Source organism: Telmatherina bonti (genome assembly GCF_933228915.1).
Source record: "Telmatherina bonti genome assembly, chromosome: 13".
Lineage (NCBI taxonomy): Eukaryota > Metazoa > Chordata > Actinopteri > Atheriniformes > Telmatherinidae > Telmatherina > Telmatherina bonti.
Genome location: NC_136611.1, coordinates 28071805 through 28091272, shown reverse-complemented (window position 1 = coordinate 28091272; position 19468 = coordinate 28071805). Strand labels below are relative to the sequence as shown.

Sequence of the window (19468 nt, the reverse complement as noted above, 5' to 3'; positions counted from 1 at the left end):
GAAATGTGCTTTGCCTTGTTTCGGAGAAAATAAAACTGTATAAAAAGAAATCACATGGCAATGTGACTTTTTCTTCTATTTTTGTCTTCTTCCTCATTTTGAACATTCTCAGATGATTTTCTGACTCCAGTTTTTATATTTGCTCATTTCTTTGACAATAACCACTGCAGTGTGTGTTCTGGGAGTTGGTAAAGGGATATGCTTTAAGCTTCATCACATTCTTGCAAATACCCTGTCTGCTTGTTCATCCTACTGAAGCTTCAGCTGTGAAGCAACAGGCTTACTGAGAGTCAAACCATCAAAAACCATTTCCTCTATGAAGACGCTGGTGGTTTTTTTCTTATGACACCGCTGAAAATTACTCATTTGAAGACTTCTCACTACAAGACAGCTTGGAGTTAGTCACTGTTCACCTCTCTGGAAGCCACTGAAGCAGTACTTTATTAGAACGAGTGCAAACATGGAAGTAAAGGCATCACAAAAGTACTTGATCTGAAGAGCTGCAAAAAAGAAGAACAATTAACACACAGGAAGTAGGAAGTGTAATCTGCGATATCACCAGTTTGTGTGTGTGGATATTGTATGTGTGTTTGCTTGTAGTGTGTGTGTGTGTGTACGTGTGTGTGTGTGTGTGTGTGAGTGTGGGGTGCATGTGTGGACTGAAGCACTGACCTGTGTGCTCTTGGATAATGTCTCTGAAACTACCTCGCAACTGGGACTTCAGCACCTTCAAGACTGACACAGCTCGAATAGGTAAAGCGGTGATGGTGCATTCACTGACAACCAGTGATGCAACACTTCCTCACTGCACACTTTATAGAAATGCAGTAAATTGTACAAAATTTACACAAAAGATAATGTATTTTTGGACCATTTTTGCACTCTTTTCAATTTCTTTTTTGCTGTCTATGAACTTGTGATTAGACTTTGATGATAAATTAGTCACAATGTAACATAATTGCTGAGAAACTGCATGTAGTTTTCTGAGTGTGGGTTTTTGAGCGCATCAGTGGTTGTGTGGCTGACTTTAACCAGAGTTGTTTTTAGGACATATTTTAAAAACAAATCACTGTATTCTGGTATTAAAACTGCTATGTTTTAACACTGGATTACAATCAGATACTTCAAAGTATTTCTCTTTAAGTACTTCTACATGTAAAAAAGTTGTCCCTCCTGCTCATACATGTGTTGTTTTGTGAAACTATGTGGTATCATACATGTCAGAGTGTCCACACTACTGGCTAGACCCACTCATGCTATTATTAACAGTCTTTGTTCAGGGTGGACACAGTTTTGTAACATGCGTTGTTTCCTTTCAGGCTTGCATGGCACAAGAATTGCAGCATATATATTGTAAAATATGTGCACACAAGCTGCGTAAACTCTTCTCTGTACAGTCCTGTTCACATTCATCATTCGAGTTTTAGCTTTAATCAGTTTTCACAATCAGTGGTACCTGATGTTTAGCGTTGTGAAAGGAAGTAGCTGCACACATTGCATGTTTTTATTAGCTCCTTAACAGCTGAATTTCTGCCATAATATAACTGCGTTCTTGCACTAGTTTGAAAGTATAACTTCCTCAAAGCTAGTAATCCTTCAAGATGATTTACTCTTAGATGTTAAGTGGCTGTAAAAGTAGAATGCTGCAACCATTTTGGCAGGAAACTGTTGCAAGAGCTCAGTTTCTGAGCTTTTGCAGCAGCGCAATCAAACTTTCAACTATGTTGTTGCTTGTTTGCAACTCTGCTTACAATTATATCAATGCAGAGGTGTGCAGGCAGTGCAAAAGTTTGTGCAGTCTTTTCAAAACTTTTGAAAAAATATGAGAAACAATGTATAGCCTATCTGCAAGTTTTGAAGTGCTAAAGTCAGGACATGATAAAACTGAGCTTTACTTCACAACTTTGTTGTAGTTAGAATAAGCGTTTTCCTGGAAAACCCTTTAAACAAGTCACACTTTTTCAGTCTTTTATTTTTATGTACAAAATTGTACATATTTAACATCCCAGTAAGTTCTGTGTGACAATATGCCCAGTAAGCCTGCAGCTAGGGTACATGCAAACTGAGTAAGCAACGTAATGATTCTTTACAGAAATATGTCAGAGTTTGACTATAGTAGTGTAATTTTACACTTAAATGCAATGGCCAGTGAAGTATTTGAACTATTAACCTGGAGAGTTTTTTGGTTGATGCCTTGGATGTAATGTATAGTAGCCTAAATATTCAGTATTAAGAGCAGTCACTGACTACTCTCTGAAAAACAGAAGAAAGATTGTCTCATTTGGTCTGGCTTTGCTGCTTTTGACCAATGATAAACAAGGATTTGTACATAGCCACTTCACAACAACAGCATCTCAGCACACTTTACCGGCGCATCAGTTCAAACCAATTCATAATAGACTAGTTAAGGAAAACAAACTGCATCAAATATATACTTTGATCCAATCCCCCATCTTGACAACGCACAAAGCGACATGAATTTTGTCAGTGCAAATTTCCTGGCTACCCATAGGTCTGACCGGCAGAGGCAGTGTGTAATCCCGTGGGTGCAGCAGAAGGAAGTTAGCCTCTGCATGTTAATGCCAGCATTACTTTGCTAATAGACAACAGTGGGAGTGTCTGAAGCAGGAGGTCATGAGTTTGGTGAAGCCACTCATTAGCTCCTCATCAGGGGTGCTGAGCACCAAGACAGCTACCCAGCTAGGCAAGATAGAGTTACCTGTTTTGTACATTTTTACACAGTTTTGTTCCCACATCTGTGAAAGAAAAGCATAAGAAAACATTTTTGGGGGAAAATCTGTGACTAAATCATCAAATCTGATGGATGTTATTTATAAGATGAGCCACAACAATGAGGAATGGAATGGAATCATAAAAGAAACATGTAATATCCCAGATTTCTGATATAAGTTACTTGTGTGCTTCTGGAAAGCATTGGATGTGCGAAAGAGCACATAACTTTCATGATGTAGATAGAAAATGATATTGCAATTTGAAGGTTAATTTGTCAGCTTACAAGCTGCTGATATGCATTCTACTATTCTGTTTTTTTTCTTACCTGGTTCTTCCTGACCTTGTACTCTCTCCTCCCCTTCCCCCTTTTCACCTCACTCTCCTTGGACTCACAATCATACACAAACAAGTCGTATTCAACTCGATAAAAAAGATTATATAAAATATGAAAAAATACTATTAACAATACTAATAAATAGAGCGCTCTCTCTCTCTGTACTGTTTATCAAAAGACCAAAACCCAAACATTGTCTTGATTATTTAATAAGGAGGTAGATGTCTTCTCATTTGCCACACCGGCCATTCAGTTCCCAATGCAGGATTATCATTGATCTGATCAGTAATAATCTTCAGGATGAGATATTGCTTCCTGGACGTAAGGTTTAAACAAGAAGAAGCCATACATTACATGGTTTTAATGTATGACGCGCAATCTGGAACACCACACCATGGTGTCACACAGTAAACATTTTATTAAAACGTTTAAGTATTTTTTTTTTGTAGACTTTAACTTTTAACTTTCTAATGTGCTAAAGTATAGGAACTGTTTCATGTTGGTCTTGATGTAGTTTTCATGTTAACGCTGTCAAGCTACAGCTGTTTAATGTGTTACTATGTCGACGTAATGGAGTGATATAACAGGGATTCTACTTGCTGTATACATAGATTTGTAGATTTTACTATGTATACGTATATAGCATAATAATAATGCACGTCAGTTGACATTAGCATTCTCACTGACTATCATATAGAAGTACATAACAGGCACTTTAAACACCTTGGCCCTATTACATGGTAATAAATGCCATAAAAAAAGAAAGATTAAAAGAAAGAAACAATGACCATAAAAACCCCATTTCTGGCCAGATGATAGTAAAGTCGTAGTACAGTCCATGTTGGGAATCACCAACTCCTGACTTCTTGGGTCAGGTTCTTGCAGGTTTCAGATATTTTCCTGCTGGAACACACATGATTCAACTGAATGGTTATCAAACATCTTGTCGTCAGCTTCTGCACTAGCGCCTTGATTGTGCGCCATTTCTCTGAGTCAGGTGTGGAAACATCTAAAACCTGCAGGATACTGACCTAAGATGTATAGAGTTTCCCTGATCTATGTGACAGGTACTGGGAACAAATATGATGGCCATCCTAGATGGGATACGGTATGTTTGGCCCATAATTTGCTAACACTGCCACAGTGGATTCATTGTCCAAACGGAGAAGCACATGTGTGAATGTAATGATAAGGAGTAGATGACATGATATGTACGGATGTCACAAGAACTCCATGTAGAAACATAAAAATACAGAGTTGTACTATGACTTCCAGTTTCCATTACATTAAAAAAAAAAAAAAAAAAAAAAAAAAAAAAATTGTCCACGATGATAATGGTTCAAATCAAACTTTCGTTTAAAAAAAGTTTCTGCAGAAAAAAAACAAGAAGCTATTAAATGGTTTTGATTGCAGTAGAACATGTTTGGAGTCTTTTTGGTGAGCAACGTCCTCTTTGGTGAAGAGTAGCTGAAAAAATGTCAGACGAGTGGCAGAACAGTTGTACAGCTCTGTTATATCTCAGTCTGATTGAGGAAATAGAAGATTTGCATTTCTTGTTACGTGTTGAACAGACATGACTGTTAACGGGGATGATGAATATTACTCTTTCCTGAATCTCTCTAAACATTAAGATGCTGCTCTTGATGTAAACTTCTGGATGTGTCTGAGCACATCTAGACGATGCTGTGACACTTGTTTCTGATCATAGATCTAGCTGGAAGAAACTGAATGTTTTTCTATTGAGGGTGTGGTGTGAAATTAGTCTCTGTATGTGGGGTCAGGACTCTTCAACACCACTTGAACTTTCCACTAATTAGGAGGAGGGTGGTACGATTAAATTAGAGCCAAAAGACTCTCAGGCTCATAGGTGGAGACCTTCAAAGTGCAGTAGGCCTCCGGCCGTGATGTGACAGCTTCCTGTTTACCCGAGTACAGCCCCTTCTTCGTCTCTCCTCCTCTGTCATCCTTCTTAAGAAGACACAGTGAATTTAAGAAGAACAGAGAAAGCTGACCCAATGTGATCCAGTTATCTCTGCAGTCATACCACCCTGCGTGTCACTCAGACCGTCTGGGTCAGACTCTGTCCTTTCTGCACCACGTACACTTCTGCCTCTTTTCTTTCATCAGTTCCTCGGACCGCAACATCTTTACCTCCCACAGTCACAAAACTTTTGGTTAACGAGTTTAAAGCAAGGAGAATTGAAGTTCAGAATTGGACAGTATTTTCTTGTGATTTTCTGTTCAAGTAGTGTGTTCAGAGTTTTACACCTGACCTTTAGCTTACTATTACTGTATCATGTATGTTGTGCAATCACAGCTGCATTCATGCATCCGCAACAGGAAACTGGTCAGCTAGGACCAGCAGTTTCCTTTCAGCTCGATTAGACAGAAACAAAAATAGACAACACCGAGCTGGTTTCTCTGAGCTCTGATAGGCTGATGCATATTCATATAAAAAGAGGAAGTGCTCTTCTGCAGTTCAGTGGTGTTTTGGTAGTATTTCACAACTTGGGCTGTGATACTGAACACTGTGGGGGACAGAGAGGGGGTAGATCATTTTTTTTACTAACTTCTTACTTGTGGTGTTGGCAGCACGATCTAGGAGTGTGATTCCTGGAGAGGGAGGCCCTAACCTGGGCTCACCACGCTCCTCCAGGTCCATGGAGAGGCCGCTTAAGGCAGGCTGGCTAAAGAAACAACAGAGGTCTTTGGTGAAGAACTGGCAGCAGCGTTATTTTGTTCTGAGAGGAAGTACTCTCACTTATCACAAAGATGACAAGGAGACCACTGTTCAGGTGAGAACCTGTGGGAGATGACCATCCTACACCTCATAGTATTATTTTCATATTGTTTAGTGTTTTGCCAAAGTAAGATTTATGCATCATCTCCACATCTCTCTTACATGTTCATGCTAAGTTTAAATGACAGTGTTTATGTTAATGGAAACCAGCATTTTACTGTATTACAGCAAATCCAGTGTGAAATTAGGATGTTTTAAATGATGTTTTATATCTTATCAGAGTGTTCATATGGTAGTGAGAAACGTGCTATATCATTTTTAGTCAGCACCACAAGCACTTGTGAGACTCGCTTTGCATACTTCCTGTATACAAACAACCAATGCTTAAAAACTCACATTATCAGCCTAATCAACCATCAACCAACAGTCTTTCTCTGCATTATCATTACCACAGTTCCATCTGCGTGGAGAGAAATAAAGTGGGCGAACTTCTAGAAAGATGTTGTCGAGATCAGACAGATCATATGGCACTTACCTGCATTTCAGGGGGAGAAGCTTGCTTCTCAGGAAGCATGTTCAGATGCGTGGCCATAATTTCCTGCATACAACCCTCCTGTGTCTGTCCTAATGAGAGGAAACATGAAACCTGTAGCTGTGCATCTTTGATTACAGCCAGAATGGCATTGAGTGAAACATATCCCAAGGAAATGTCGCTTATCAAGGAACAATGACAAATTTACAATGCAAAAATAACTCAGTGTAATTCTAATTATGCTTCACTGCTATTGGAAGGTTTTTCAGTGTGTTCAGTAGAGCTGTGACGATATGCTTATGTCCCAAATTGATTAGATTCCGAAAAAAAAATAAATTCAGATTTCAGTTAGGAAAAAACAACACAGTAGCCAGATTATAATTCTGCTGCTATGAAGCCCAAGAAGACAAATAAAAAGATCAATAAAAACAATAAAAATGACAAAAAATGTTATTATGGATTGTTTTTATTTATTAAAAAAATAATAATAGATTTTTTAACAAAAAAAAAAAAGTTTCAAATGGGGAAGCAAAAAATCCAGACATTGGACTTTTTCTATTTGATTTTCCACCACTAGTGTTCAGTGTCAAAATATCTGTAAGACAGTCTTCATGGTAATTCTGGTTGCACATCATTGTAGATCATCTTTGCTGTTGCTGGAATAACTTCTTTACTTCTGAATCAAGCGTTCATCTGAATGAACAAGCAAAGTATCAGTTTGCAGATCAACAAATCAGAGCACTCTGTCCAAGAAGACTTGATATTGTTCATTTTGCCTTAGCAGGCTACATTTCTAATGCCCACGAGTGACCAAGTTGAGCTAGATAGGAGTAACCATGGAAACAGATGTTGCAGGTATGGAGCACTCAGGAACAGAAGAACAGTAAGACAATGTCAGATTTAGTCAGAAAACGTCAGATTTACAGGCGCATAAAGTCTGAACACTGAAGATAGATGATTGCAGAAGTACTACATGGTTGTGTTTATGATACATATATTTGTGTGTCATAGCTGTATTTGTATGTGGCAGGAGGTTGAGTTTAAAGACCTGTGTAAGTAGCGTAGATGATGAAGTTGGAGCTACACAGAAGCAGACTAGGACTGCATGAAAGAGAAAGGGAGAACTTAAGAGAGAAAAATAATCCTGACCATCGGAAGGAGGTGACAGCTTGGTGTGGTCCACCGAATAAAATGTATAACTGGGAAGATTTTTTTAGAATGCTTCCCCAATAATAACAAATAATTAATACCTATCTCAGCTGCAACGTGACCTCGCCTTTGTTTCAGAGACCCGCATAGTTGTTTTAGTAGTCACATGCTGGCAGTTACAGATGGGTAACAGGTATGATGCTAGATGACAGTTTCAGCTCCCGAAACAGTCAATGCAGATGTTCATAGCACTGAAATACTGAAAGAATTTCTTCTTCAATCAATCAATCTTTATTCATATGGAAAACATAATGTGAATCAATCATATTGATAAAAGGAAATTGTGAAACTGACCATAAAAATAAGTAGGGGATAACCAAGAAAATATCAAAATCTGTAAAGTAAAAGACAAACGTAATTAAAGTACATGAGTAAAATAAAACAGAAACAGTTCACAAAGTAACAGAGAGGCTGTCAGAGGTTTAGATCAAATGAAAGATGTGGAGGGAGTTTATGGACAGTCAGCAGAAATTGCTTTACAATAGTCCAGTCTACAAGATGTTAGCATAAACTACTATTACAGCATTATATGACAAATGATGCATCTTGTTTTGGTACTATTGCATAAGTGGAGGCAGGCGGTTTTAGAGGTTTGTTTTATGTGAGATATATGGCAAGTCTTGATTGAAAATTACTTTAAAAAACACCTATAAAGGCTCATTGAAATTATATTACAAAATGCAGTAAGAGTGAATGGTTAATGGTAACAGCAGATGGCTATGAATGAATGTACATATTAGCGTAAATATTAGCTATGAGTTTGAGAGAATTCTGGTTTCAACACAGTGTTTCGTTGTGCTTTTATTTTTGGTCTGCAGGGAGTCATCCAGCTGCGCTTCAGTAAAGTCAATGAAATTCCTCCAAACTCAGATGACTCTGGAAAATACCTCTTTGAGATCATACCACGTAAGCGCTTTAGCACTTGTCTTTGACAAGGAGGCTTAATTGTTCAAGTTTTACTGCAATGATCACCTTCTTTAATCCCTGGAGGTTACTGTCCCACAGAGTGAAATGTTTCCCTGCTACACACTTTTATCCATCACAAACATCTAACCCTAATCCATATGAATCTTTTAGAACACATTTGCTACAATTTTAATACTATATATATATATATATATATATATATATATATATATCTATCTATCTATATATATCTATATATATCTATATATATATATATATATATATATATATATATATATATATATATATATATATATATATACACACACACACACACACATATGAATATATATTTATATATATATATATATATATATATATATATATATATATATATATATATATATATATATATATATATATATATACATATATATATTCATATGTGTGTGTGTGTGTGTGTGTATATATATATATATATTCATGAATGAATGAATGAATGAATGAATATATATATATATATATATATATATATATATATATATATATATATATATATTTATATATATATATATATACACACACACACACATATATATATATATATATATATATATATATATATATATATATATATATATATATATATATATATATATATATATATATATATATATACATATACATATATATGCATATACATACATACAATATAGGGTTGAGACACCTGTACTGTGTTTCATCATTTCACCACCAATTAAAATCTAATTATTTTTAAATGGAAACAATGTCGTAACAATGTTGTATGCCACAGGTTTTGAACCATGAGTTTTGTTATTGTTTGCAAAAGGTTTAAAGTATTCAGTTACTCTTTGAAAGTTAAACCTTTTCTAAAAAATTTTCTTCATATTTGATGTTTCTGGGTTTTTTTTTAAGGTACAACTGGAGACCGTGAGCGATGTCTGCATGTGTTTATGGCAAACTCCCAAAGTGACTTGGAGGATTGGGTCCGCACCCTGCGTCGAGTCATCGGAGCCCCCACAAGTGGAGGTTGGCTAAAACCTATTGTATTTTATAGCTGCTAAGATTACATTAACACTGCAAATGTCCTTTGTAGAAAAATCGAAACATTCAGTTCAATCCCTTTAATACCCAGCGTAAGATGTGAGGATTTATGTCTCCTACATTCAATTTTTTAACTGTAAAGCAGCAACACAGACAACTAAACTTTGCATCAAGACAGGACAGATTTGTTTTGTGTCCAGCACAGAGAAAAAAAGCTATTTAGAAGCCATGGCTACAAATACAACCTAAAGTTCAGCTCAAATTCTGGCCATTCTGCTTTCTGCTTTTCACTTGACATGAGTGTTAGTCAAAGCTGTTGATTGTGTCATTATTGTGTCATCAAACAAGTGTCAACATAACTTAGGACAGGAGACAAACTCAAAGATTCATTATAACAGTTTTAAGGTTGTCATTGGCTTTGTCTTTTTTCCATCTAAAAGACATTCAAATAAAAAGAGAAATGGAAATAATGAAAAAAAGGTAGAATAGAAGTATATATTCTTGCTTGAGTGGGAGGTCTTCTTTGAAAAAGACTTGATAGATCACAGAGGAAATTGTCACTTCTCAGCAATGCATGTCTAATTGTGAAAAGATCAAAATCATGTGCTATCAGTTGCCTCATGACTGAACAAGAAAACAATGAATTCCATTGACTGACTAGTATCTGCCAAAATATGATGTAATATCCAAGATATTACCAGAACTCAATGGTGACCAGAAATGTTTCAGTGGGGTGGCCAATACAAAACAAAAGTTAGTGTGAGAGGGTCAACTTATACATTCTACTATCTATGATATCCAGCAGGATGATAGTTAGCTTTTTCTTGTATTCAGTGTGTGAAATAAGGAAATTCTTACATCTGGAAACCGTGAAATGACAGCTTTGAGTCTTTTCCAATGTAAAAGAAAAAAGCTATTTGCAGATTTTAAAGATTATACAGCATATGAACATGCAAAAAGAATTTACTGTTGTTTTTTGTTGTTACTGCACAAAAATACCGCGCATTGTATTGAACTTTATACCCCACCACACCACATATATATATATATATATATATATATATATATATATATATATATATATATATATATATATATATATATATATATATGAAGAGAAAGAGACAGAGAGAGGAGAAGAGGCAGGGTACACCCTGGACAGGTCACCAGTCCATTGCAGGGCCAATACAGAGAGAGAAGTAACCATTCACACACACACACACACACACACACACACACACACACACACACACACACACACACACACACACACACGCACACACACACACACACTCCTAGGGACAATTTAGAGTACTGTAACCAATTCACCTAAAGTGCATGTCTTTGGACGGTGGGAGGAACCCGGAGTACCCGGAGAGAACCCATGCATACATGAGGAGAGCTTGCAGACTCCACACAGAAAGGCCACTGTTTGAACCTTCCCCTAGCTGAGGCTCAAACCACTCATACAGTGCTAACCACTATATCACCATGCAGTACATTATATGTCTTTTATATTTTTAATTTATATGGCACTTTGATAAATTAGTGTAAATGACTTTTTTTGTTTTACAGAATAAAAGAAACATGAACGGACACAGCTATTAAAATAAACATTATAATAACGAAACAAGTTGCAAGTGATAATAAATCATAATAGAGATGATAATAATAGTAAGAAAATAGGCATTTAACTTTATTTCCAGGTAAAGAAACTTGACAAGGCGCCAGACAGACAAGCTACCAATCAGAATTGGGGTGACCAGTCTAAATTTCAAGGCAAGATAATTATAGCTCAGTATGTATAGTATGTATAGCTCATTTCACGTACAAGTTCCTTCCATAAAACATAAAAGCATTACAGCAGGGTGAAGGAATCATTATAACAAACTATTTTTTTTTTAAAAAAAGAACTAAAATAGAAAAACCCCAAATAAAATAGATGAAATGCAGTAAATGAAAGTTCCACTTTGAGGAATTAATGGAAGGTAACGGAAAGAATAAAAATTGCACTAAAACAGTGGAGAGTTATAGCAGATCTTCAGTTTTCTGGGAGTTTGTTGCATTTGAGAAGCATAAAAACTGAATTCTGCCTACTTGTTTAGTTCTGACTTTGAGAACAGAAAGTAGACTTGATCCAGATGACCCAAGGGATCTTGTTGATCCTAAAGCAATGCTTTATAGTAGGATTTTCAATTCAGTTTTTTTCACAGACAAGAAGCCAGTGTAAAGATCTGAGGACTGGAGTTAAATGATCCACTTTCTAGGTCTTGGTCCTGGCAGCAGTAATTTGGACTGACTGCAGCTGTCTGATGAACTTTTTATAAAGACCTATAAAGACAGCATTACAGCCATCGAGTTTACCAAAGATAAATGCATCTATGGGTTTTCTAAACATTGCTGTGACATCAGTCTTTTAATCCTCTTTGTGTTCTTGAAGTGATAAAAGACCAACTTCACAACTGTATTAATGTGACTGCTGAAATTCAAGCCTGAGTCCAGGACTACACAAAGATCTCCGGCTTTGTTGTTGGTGTTGAAGTTAGCTGTTTGCGACTGAGTGCTGGCTTTTAATCTTTCTTCTTTGGCTCCAAAAACTATTGTTTCAGTTTTGCCTTCATTTAACCAAAGGAAGTTCTGGAACATCCCATCTTTAATTTGATCAATGCATTTGATCAAAGTTTTGATCCGACTTTAGTCTTTTGGTGAGATGGTTATGTAGATTTGTGTGTCATCAGCATAACTATGGTAGGACATTGTGTTGTTTTTCATCATTTGACCTAGTGGTATCATCCAGATGTTGAACGGCGGTGGCCCCAAAATAGAGCCTTGAGGAACTTCACAAGTCAATTAAGTTCGCTCAGATTTATGGATATTTATAGACACAAAGTAGCCGTTGTATATTAAATATGGCTCAGACCAATTAATTGCTCTTTCAGAAAGTTCTATCCAGTTTGTCCGACAGTCTTGTGGTGGCAGCACTAAGATCCAGTAGTACCAGAATGGAAATGTTTCTGCTATTTGTGCCCCAGCGGATGTCAGTAATATACTTAACTAGAGCAGTCTCAGCAGTGTGGTGTGCCCGAAAACCTGACTGGTAGACATCAAAACACTTATTTAGTGTAAGTTGTGTAACTGTTGAAAGACATTGTTTTTATAATCTGATTCAGAAAGAGGACAATTTAGATCAACCTATAGCTGCTAATTCATGATTAATCAAGTGTTTTCAGTAATGGGCTGATGTGGGCTATTTTTAGGACTTGAGGAAAGACACCTGATAGCAGACATGTTTGTAAAATATGCTGTTCTTAGCAATGAAGCCAGAGGAGAATGAGTGTCTTGCATTTCTCAACTTCGGATTAGAAGTCCTCAGTCTCTCTTCATAGATGTCATAGTGAAGCTGCAACTTGGCTGTCAACCACCTGAGTTCAGCTTTTCCACATTCTAGTTTCTCAGCTCTTACCAGCATGGCATTTTTCCGTTGAGCTCGCTTTTTGGCAGTGATCACCTTCAACTTAGTGGAAAAAACAACATCAGTAATACTTGTAACTTCAGGTTGCCCCCCCCATCCAGACACTGGACCCCTCTTAAATTTGCCATTGACTGATGAAGAGATGTCACCATGTTTTTGTGGGTATGCACTGCAGTTGCATGCGAGGGTTTTTTCTTTTACCTCAGGTCTTGTTTTTGTGTGTTTGCTTGTCCCTCTCCCACCATCCCCATTTGATTAACCCCAAACCAGTAGACAGAAAATTGTCTTTTTTGTGGTTTTTCGAGCAGTTGTCTCGGAATTACTTAGTGGAAATTCTTCTAGCCACAAAGCAACACCATAATACCATTGTCTCTTCAATAAATATAAAAAGAAAAGTCATGTCAAAGGACTAAAACTATCAAGTTAGTCTAAACTACTGTTCTGCAGTTTCTGGTGGCAACTCCGGTCCTTGAGTGCCACAGTCCTGCAAATGTTAGGAGTTTCTCTGCTGCAATACACCTGGCACACATCAGACCTAATCAGCAGACTTGTGCAGAGCTTTACATCAAACTCTAACCAGTCTGCTAATCAGTCATTGATATGAATCAGCTGTGTTGCAGCAGGGAAACTCCTAACATTTGCAGGACTGTGGCACTCGAGGACCGGAGTTGCCTCCCCCTGCCTTAGTGGATGAAGGGGAACTACCATTTTTAGCACTACGCTTGCTGGAGGTTGCTGCTTGATCTCTACAGATAGAAATGTTAATTCTTCCTATAGTTCTTATTAAAATGGGTTAATTTTGTAATAATTAGCACATTCTTTCATATAAATAATTTCTTTAATATGATTTATACAATGGTGGACTTATGACTTTCGGCTGCACAGTGGTGTAGTGGTTAGCATTGGGGCCTCACAGTGAGAAAGTTGTTTGATCAAGCCTTGGCTGGGGAGGTTCAAGCAGTGGCCTTACTGTGTAGAGCTTGCATGTTCTTTCTATGCATGGGTTTTCTTCAGGTTCACTGGCTTCCTCCCACCATTCAAAGACACGCATGTCAGGTTAATTGGTTACTTTAAATCAGGGATCCCCAATCCTGGTCTTCAAGGACTGGTGTCCTGCAGGTTCTCCAAGTGTCCAGGCTGCAACACACCTGATTTAAATCAATGTGAATTTAGCAGACATGTGCAGAACTTGTCTGAGTCTGGTGTGTTCCAGCAGGAACACTTGAAAAACCTGCAGGACACCTGTCCTTGAGGACCAGGGTTGGGGATCCCTGCTCTAAATCCTCCTCTATTGTGAGCGTGAATGATTGTTTGTCCCTGTTATGAACTGGCAACCTGTCCAGGATGTACCCTTCCTCTTGCCCAGTGATTGCTGTGATAGGCTCCAGCTTCCTGCAACCCTCATGTGGAAGTTAAGAAAATGAACGGATGAAATTTGATCTTTGCTTCCGCAATCGTGCTAAAGATTGTGTATAAAGAAAGTAATTATAGATAAGAATAAATTATAATAATTTGAATATTTAATCATGTGTTTTTAAAATATATTCCACTGAAAGTGCTCAAAATGATGTCTGATGATGTTCTCTATCCATGCAGTGTTTGGAAAAGGTCTCATAGAAACTATAACATACGAGCAGCGCTTTGGACCTCACATGGTGCCAATTCTGGTGCAGAAATGTGTGGAGTTCATCAAAGAACATGGTTTAGATGAGGAGGGTATCTTTCGCCTCCCTGGTCAGGAAAATGCTGTCAAACAGTTCAGAGACGCCTTTGATGCAGGAGAAAGGCCATCTTTTCCCAGGTAATACATTTATGATTCTCTCTAGCATGCGAAGGCTTGTGAGGTGGTGTAACTCTAGTTAATGAATTGAAAAAAACACCAAGTGTAAAGTTGTTTTGTTGAAGTTTAAAGTCTTAATAAAACCTGAATGGAACCATGTTTGAAGTTTACAAGGCCACTGCCATAAAAGGAGACAATCAATGAGCAGCGTGAGCTTGAAGATGTGAAAACAAGGAGAGATTACAGAGATGTAACAAGAGTCTGATAGATTTCTGTCTGCTCAGAGCTGAGGGCGAGACCACATCCTGTTCTGGGAGGTGCTTATGAAGATGCCTTTATTACTCAACATCACAAGCTCCTCTGTTCATGAGAAAACTTAACGTGAGCTAAGTCATGGAGCACAATTTAGTGTGAAAACAAACAAGTAAACAAAGATTATTTATAACAAAGAACAGGCCAAAAATTAAACAAAGAGCATACAGTTTTGTTTTCTCCTGAAATTAATGTCAAATCTGATTTGGATATTTACCACAACTCAAAGTTATGGGCCCAGATGCTTAAAGCTTTTAACAATAGATAATCCCTGGAGGAGATTGTCTTAGAATGAAAATAAAAACCTTGTTTTCACTGACACTCTGTGTTATTAGTCTGTTGGGCCAGTAAAATATTTACAGATCGTTTTATGTATGAAAGCACTGACTGGGTTGTGGTAACAGTTCTGCGCCACAAAGAATAATAAAAAAATAAATAAAATGAAAAAAAAAAACTGAAAATATTCCAATAAAACTAACATTATGTTGTAAGACTGTGTATGACGAGTACAAATTGTAATGGATTTAATCTAGCTCAAGAGCTGACATTAACAGCCTGCATCTAGTTTAACAGATTGACTGTGATGTAAATGATGAGTTGTTTTTACAGAATGCAATCACAACACATGGCTTAAGCCGACTTAAACACAAAGTCCGCTGACTTTATTACCAGTTAAGTCTTTAATGGATTCTCACTCAGTAGTAAATCATGTTTTCACAGTGACACAGACGTCCACACGGTGGCATCACTGCTCAAACTCTACCTGCGGGAGCTGCCTGAGCCAGTGGTTCCATGGACTCAGTACCAAGACTTCCTGGATTGCACCAACCTCCTGGACTCTGGCAACACACAGGTATGTGTGTTGAGAAAATGTGGATGATGTCAACATATCTGAGTTTAATTATTGTTTAATCTCTTGCTCATCCAGGGGTGGAAAATGTTGGAGAAGCAAATTGCACTTCTCCCCAAAGTCAACTACAACCTTCTTAGTTATGTTTGCCGGTGAGTGGACACAAAGCTCTGTGGGAAATACCAGTGAACAACAAGGGTGTTTTTTTGTGTAGGATGCACCATAACTTACAACCTCTAAGAGGTTAAAAATAGTCGCTGTACTGAAGTTAGTTTGCAGGTCTGACTCTCTACATGTTAACTCTACTGATCCATTGTTGTCAGGTTTTTGTTTGAGGTGCAGCTTCACTCTTCAGTGAATAAGATGAATGTGGAGAACTTGGCAACTGTGATGGGAATCAACTTGCTCAAACCTCAGATAGACAATCCCATCACTATGATGGAAGGTGAGAAAACAATAAACTTACTAGTCTCTCTCACATGAGATCAGACACTTACAAGAGTAAAACAAGAACTTTCATGAAAGCTTAAAGCGATAGGATGTTTTGATGATTATCCTTTCGCATTTGTGTTTATTTTTCTTCACAGCGACTCCTCAGATCCAGAAGCTGATGACAGTGATGATCAGAGAGCATGAGGCTCTGTTTCCTCTCTCCAAAGACGTGCTTCCCCCCTCTCCTTCGAACAAAGCTGAAAACACTCCCCGGAGCTTTGTGGGCTGGGAGTCTGCAGAGGTTTGGCCTGCTGACCACACATTAAGCCTTATTCATGTTGCCAGTAATTGAATAACATAGTTATAACATATTCAGTGAATTTGAGTATACAGCAAACAGCAGGAGGGATTTTCCTGACAAAATCTGTTGTTAAAGCTGTTTTTGAAGTGTAATTGTGTCTGGTTAAGTGTTACTCATTACAGAAAAGTTTGATCTGGGAAACATGTTTATGTTTTCTTGCTTGAAATTAGATAAGATTAATGTAATTGTGTTGATTGTAGCACATTCAGTCCACAATGAAACAAAACTGCTTACAGCATTGGAAATATAGGAGTAAAGACTGTAAAAATAAGAAATGATCCTTGGCTGTTTACTTTACATATGTAGTAGTATAATAACAAATACCTTTTGTAAACATTGTAAATATTGTATTTCAAACATGCTGTGAATAGGAAAAAATGAGAACGTCTTAAATCTACCCCTTATTTCTATTTTGATTTCACAAAGCAAGTTTTAAGTTTTTTCAATTATTTTTTTTTAACATTTAGCAGGTTTTCACAAGTCCTTTTCCACTCCACTTTTAGACTGTATGGTTTTGTTTTGTTTTATTAAGCAACGTAACACCTAATCTGTGATGCATTCATCTTTACAAAGATGTTATCATTGTAGTCAGGCAATACAGTCTATCCTGGGTGGCTAAGCTTAACAGATGAGATACAACCAGGCAAAGTGGGCAAAGAGAAAACAAAATCCCTGTTTACATTTTCATGATAAATCTGGTTACCTGGACAAGATCACAAGCATTATAATGATAGAGTTCTTTTCCCTAGCATTTCCTAAATATCCCATTTGTTTACTGTTTTGGAGTGTGTGCCTGGATTTAATCTTTAATTCTGTGTTTGTCTCAGATGGGTGACACATTTCTGTCTGAGTCTCCAGAGGAAGAGGAGGATAGTGATAATCTAGGCCTATCTAAAGGTAACTGCAGCCCCGAGGCCGTCCCACAGCAGCCTACTTCTGCATCCTCAGATGACTGGTTCGGAAGTCCCCGCAAACGCACGCAGACTCTGCCCACCTTCAACTGCCCCCTCACTGGCATGGCTGCAAAGGCAGACGTCCTCAACAGGTGGAGCCGCATCCAGGAGGAAGAAAAGAGTGGAGGGACTTTGTCAGAGGATATTTTCAAAATCCTGGACTTGCGGGGTTCAGGATCCTTTCTGGGGGGCTCTCAGATGAGCAAAAAGGAGGGGGAGGATAGAACCACAGCACAAAAAGGAAGTGACCACACTGCTTCTCCTACTGTTAGCTCCCCAAAACCTCAGAGTGACTCCCGGCCTCTGCCAGTATTGACGCATCAAAAGAGTGTGGACACCTTGATAGTGAGCAGCTCAGTGCAGCAGGTTAACAACAGGCCAGAACCGAAGGAAGACGCACAGCAGCTTGTAGACAGGTGAGTTCGGCTGAGGAATTACCTCTCACTACCAACTTTTATACCTAGATAAATGTCCTTGTTGGAGAACTCTTTCCATAATTTCTTAGCAGATTTTTTTAGACTCATCGTTATGGCACCTTGTACTCAATATCTTTACAGAATGAACTGGATCACCATGATTCAGTCACAAATTCTTTCTGAAATCACTTTTAAAACCATTTTTGCTGTATTTCTAAGCTCCTGTGTCTTGTCTCTTGCAGTTTGCAAAAGGAGAACAAAGAGCTGAAGGCCACCGTGGCTGAGCTCCAGGCTGCTCTGGAAGCAGGGCGCCGCCGTCTGGCTGCTCTGGAGATCTGCCTGAAGAACGCAGAGCGCAAGCAAGATGAGGCCCAGAAACGCAACGAGGAGCTGCAAAGAGACATTCAGCGGTTTCTCATCAGGGAGGCACAAGCCCCCACCTAATAGTCCTTTTCTGGCTTCCTGGTTTATGTATTTATGCGTCTGATAACTTTAACACAGCTGATAACAGGAGCTGCTCATCTTGTATCCTCCTTTCGATGCTGGATTGTTTCCATTTGATCTTTGTTTGGTTCGGAAGATAAATTATTGCCTCGTTTGCTTGTGCTTGTGAGAAAATTTCCAATTAAAGACTTTAAAAATAAGTTTTTTTTCTTCCACCCTACTGTGGGAGTCACACTGTCGAGGCTGTTCACTGCCCTCATCTAATGTAGCTGTTGCATACAGAGGAGGAGGGGCCACATCTGGAATCAATGAATTATTGATATGGAATTATATTCATGGCTTGACAACAAGAGCTTAAACCCTGGAATGGGAGGTGACTGGACTATGTGATGGTACTGTTTTTTGGAATCACCACTAGATGATTATTGAATGAATAAAACCACAAAAATCTGTTTTCTGCCTTTTTTTTTTTTTTTATTCAGAAGTAAATCTTAAACCGTGATTATTAAAAATAAACACACATTAAGACAGTTTTTGCATTTTAGTTTTAATCAGATAGAAATAAATTGTTTACTTACTGAGGAAAAAAAGAGGAAAAATGTAATGAGGAAATGTTGTGTAAACAACAGGAGCAGTGAGGCACGTGTCGTACAAAAAGAGCACACAAAACATAACAGAAAATATCTCTTAGGATCCAAAGGAACAGTTCTGAGGACTACATTAGATGCACTACATAAGTGCATTGTTCATTACTTGCTGTTTTCTTCTTTGGTGTTTAAAGGTTTGTTGTTTTCAGCTGAAATTACAAAGCAAAAAAAAAGCTGCCTGCTGAGGAAGAAAAAGAAGAAAGCTCAATGTCAGTGAATATCATGGAGCATTTAGCAGATAAACAACTAGTTATTTCTCTGAGGCATTGTGAGGAAAATCAA

General features: G+C 37.8%; 1 protein-coding gene across 1 annotated transcript; it reads left to right on the top strand.

The window, feature by feature from the left end:
• Positions 1-633: 633 nt before the first annotated feature.
• Positions 634-18539, top strand: arhgap25 (Rho GTPase activating protein 25; the record flags this gene model as incomplete). Its single annotated transcript, XM_079252016.1, has 11 exons — positions 634-753; positions 5660-5862; positions 8367-8454; positions 9391-9504; positions 14588-14792; positions 15804-15936; positions 16012-16085; positions 16257-16378; positions 16521-16666; positions 17554-18095; positions 18338-18539. Exons 1-11 carry the CDS (start codon positions 690-692, stop codon positions 18537-18539), a joined length of 1893 nt encoding a protein of 630 aa, XP_079108142.1. The 5' UTR covers positions 634-689.
• Between the last annotated feature and the right edge of the window lie 929 nt (positions 18540-19468).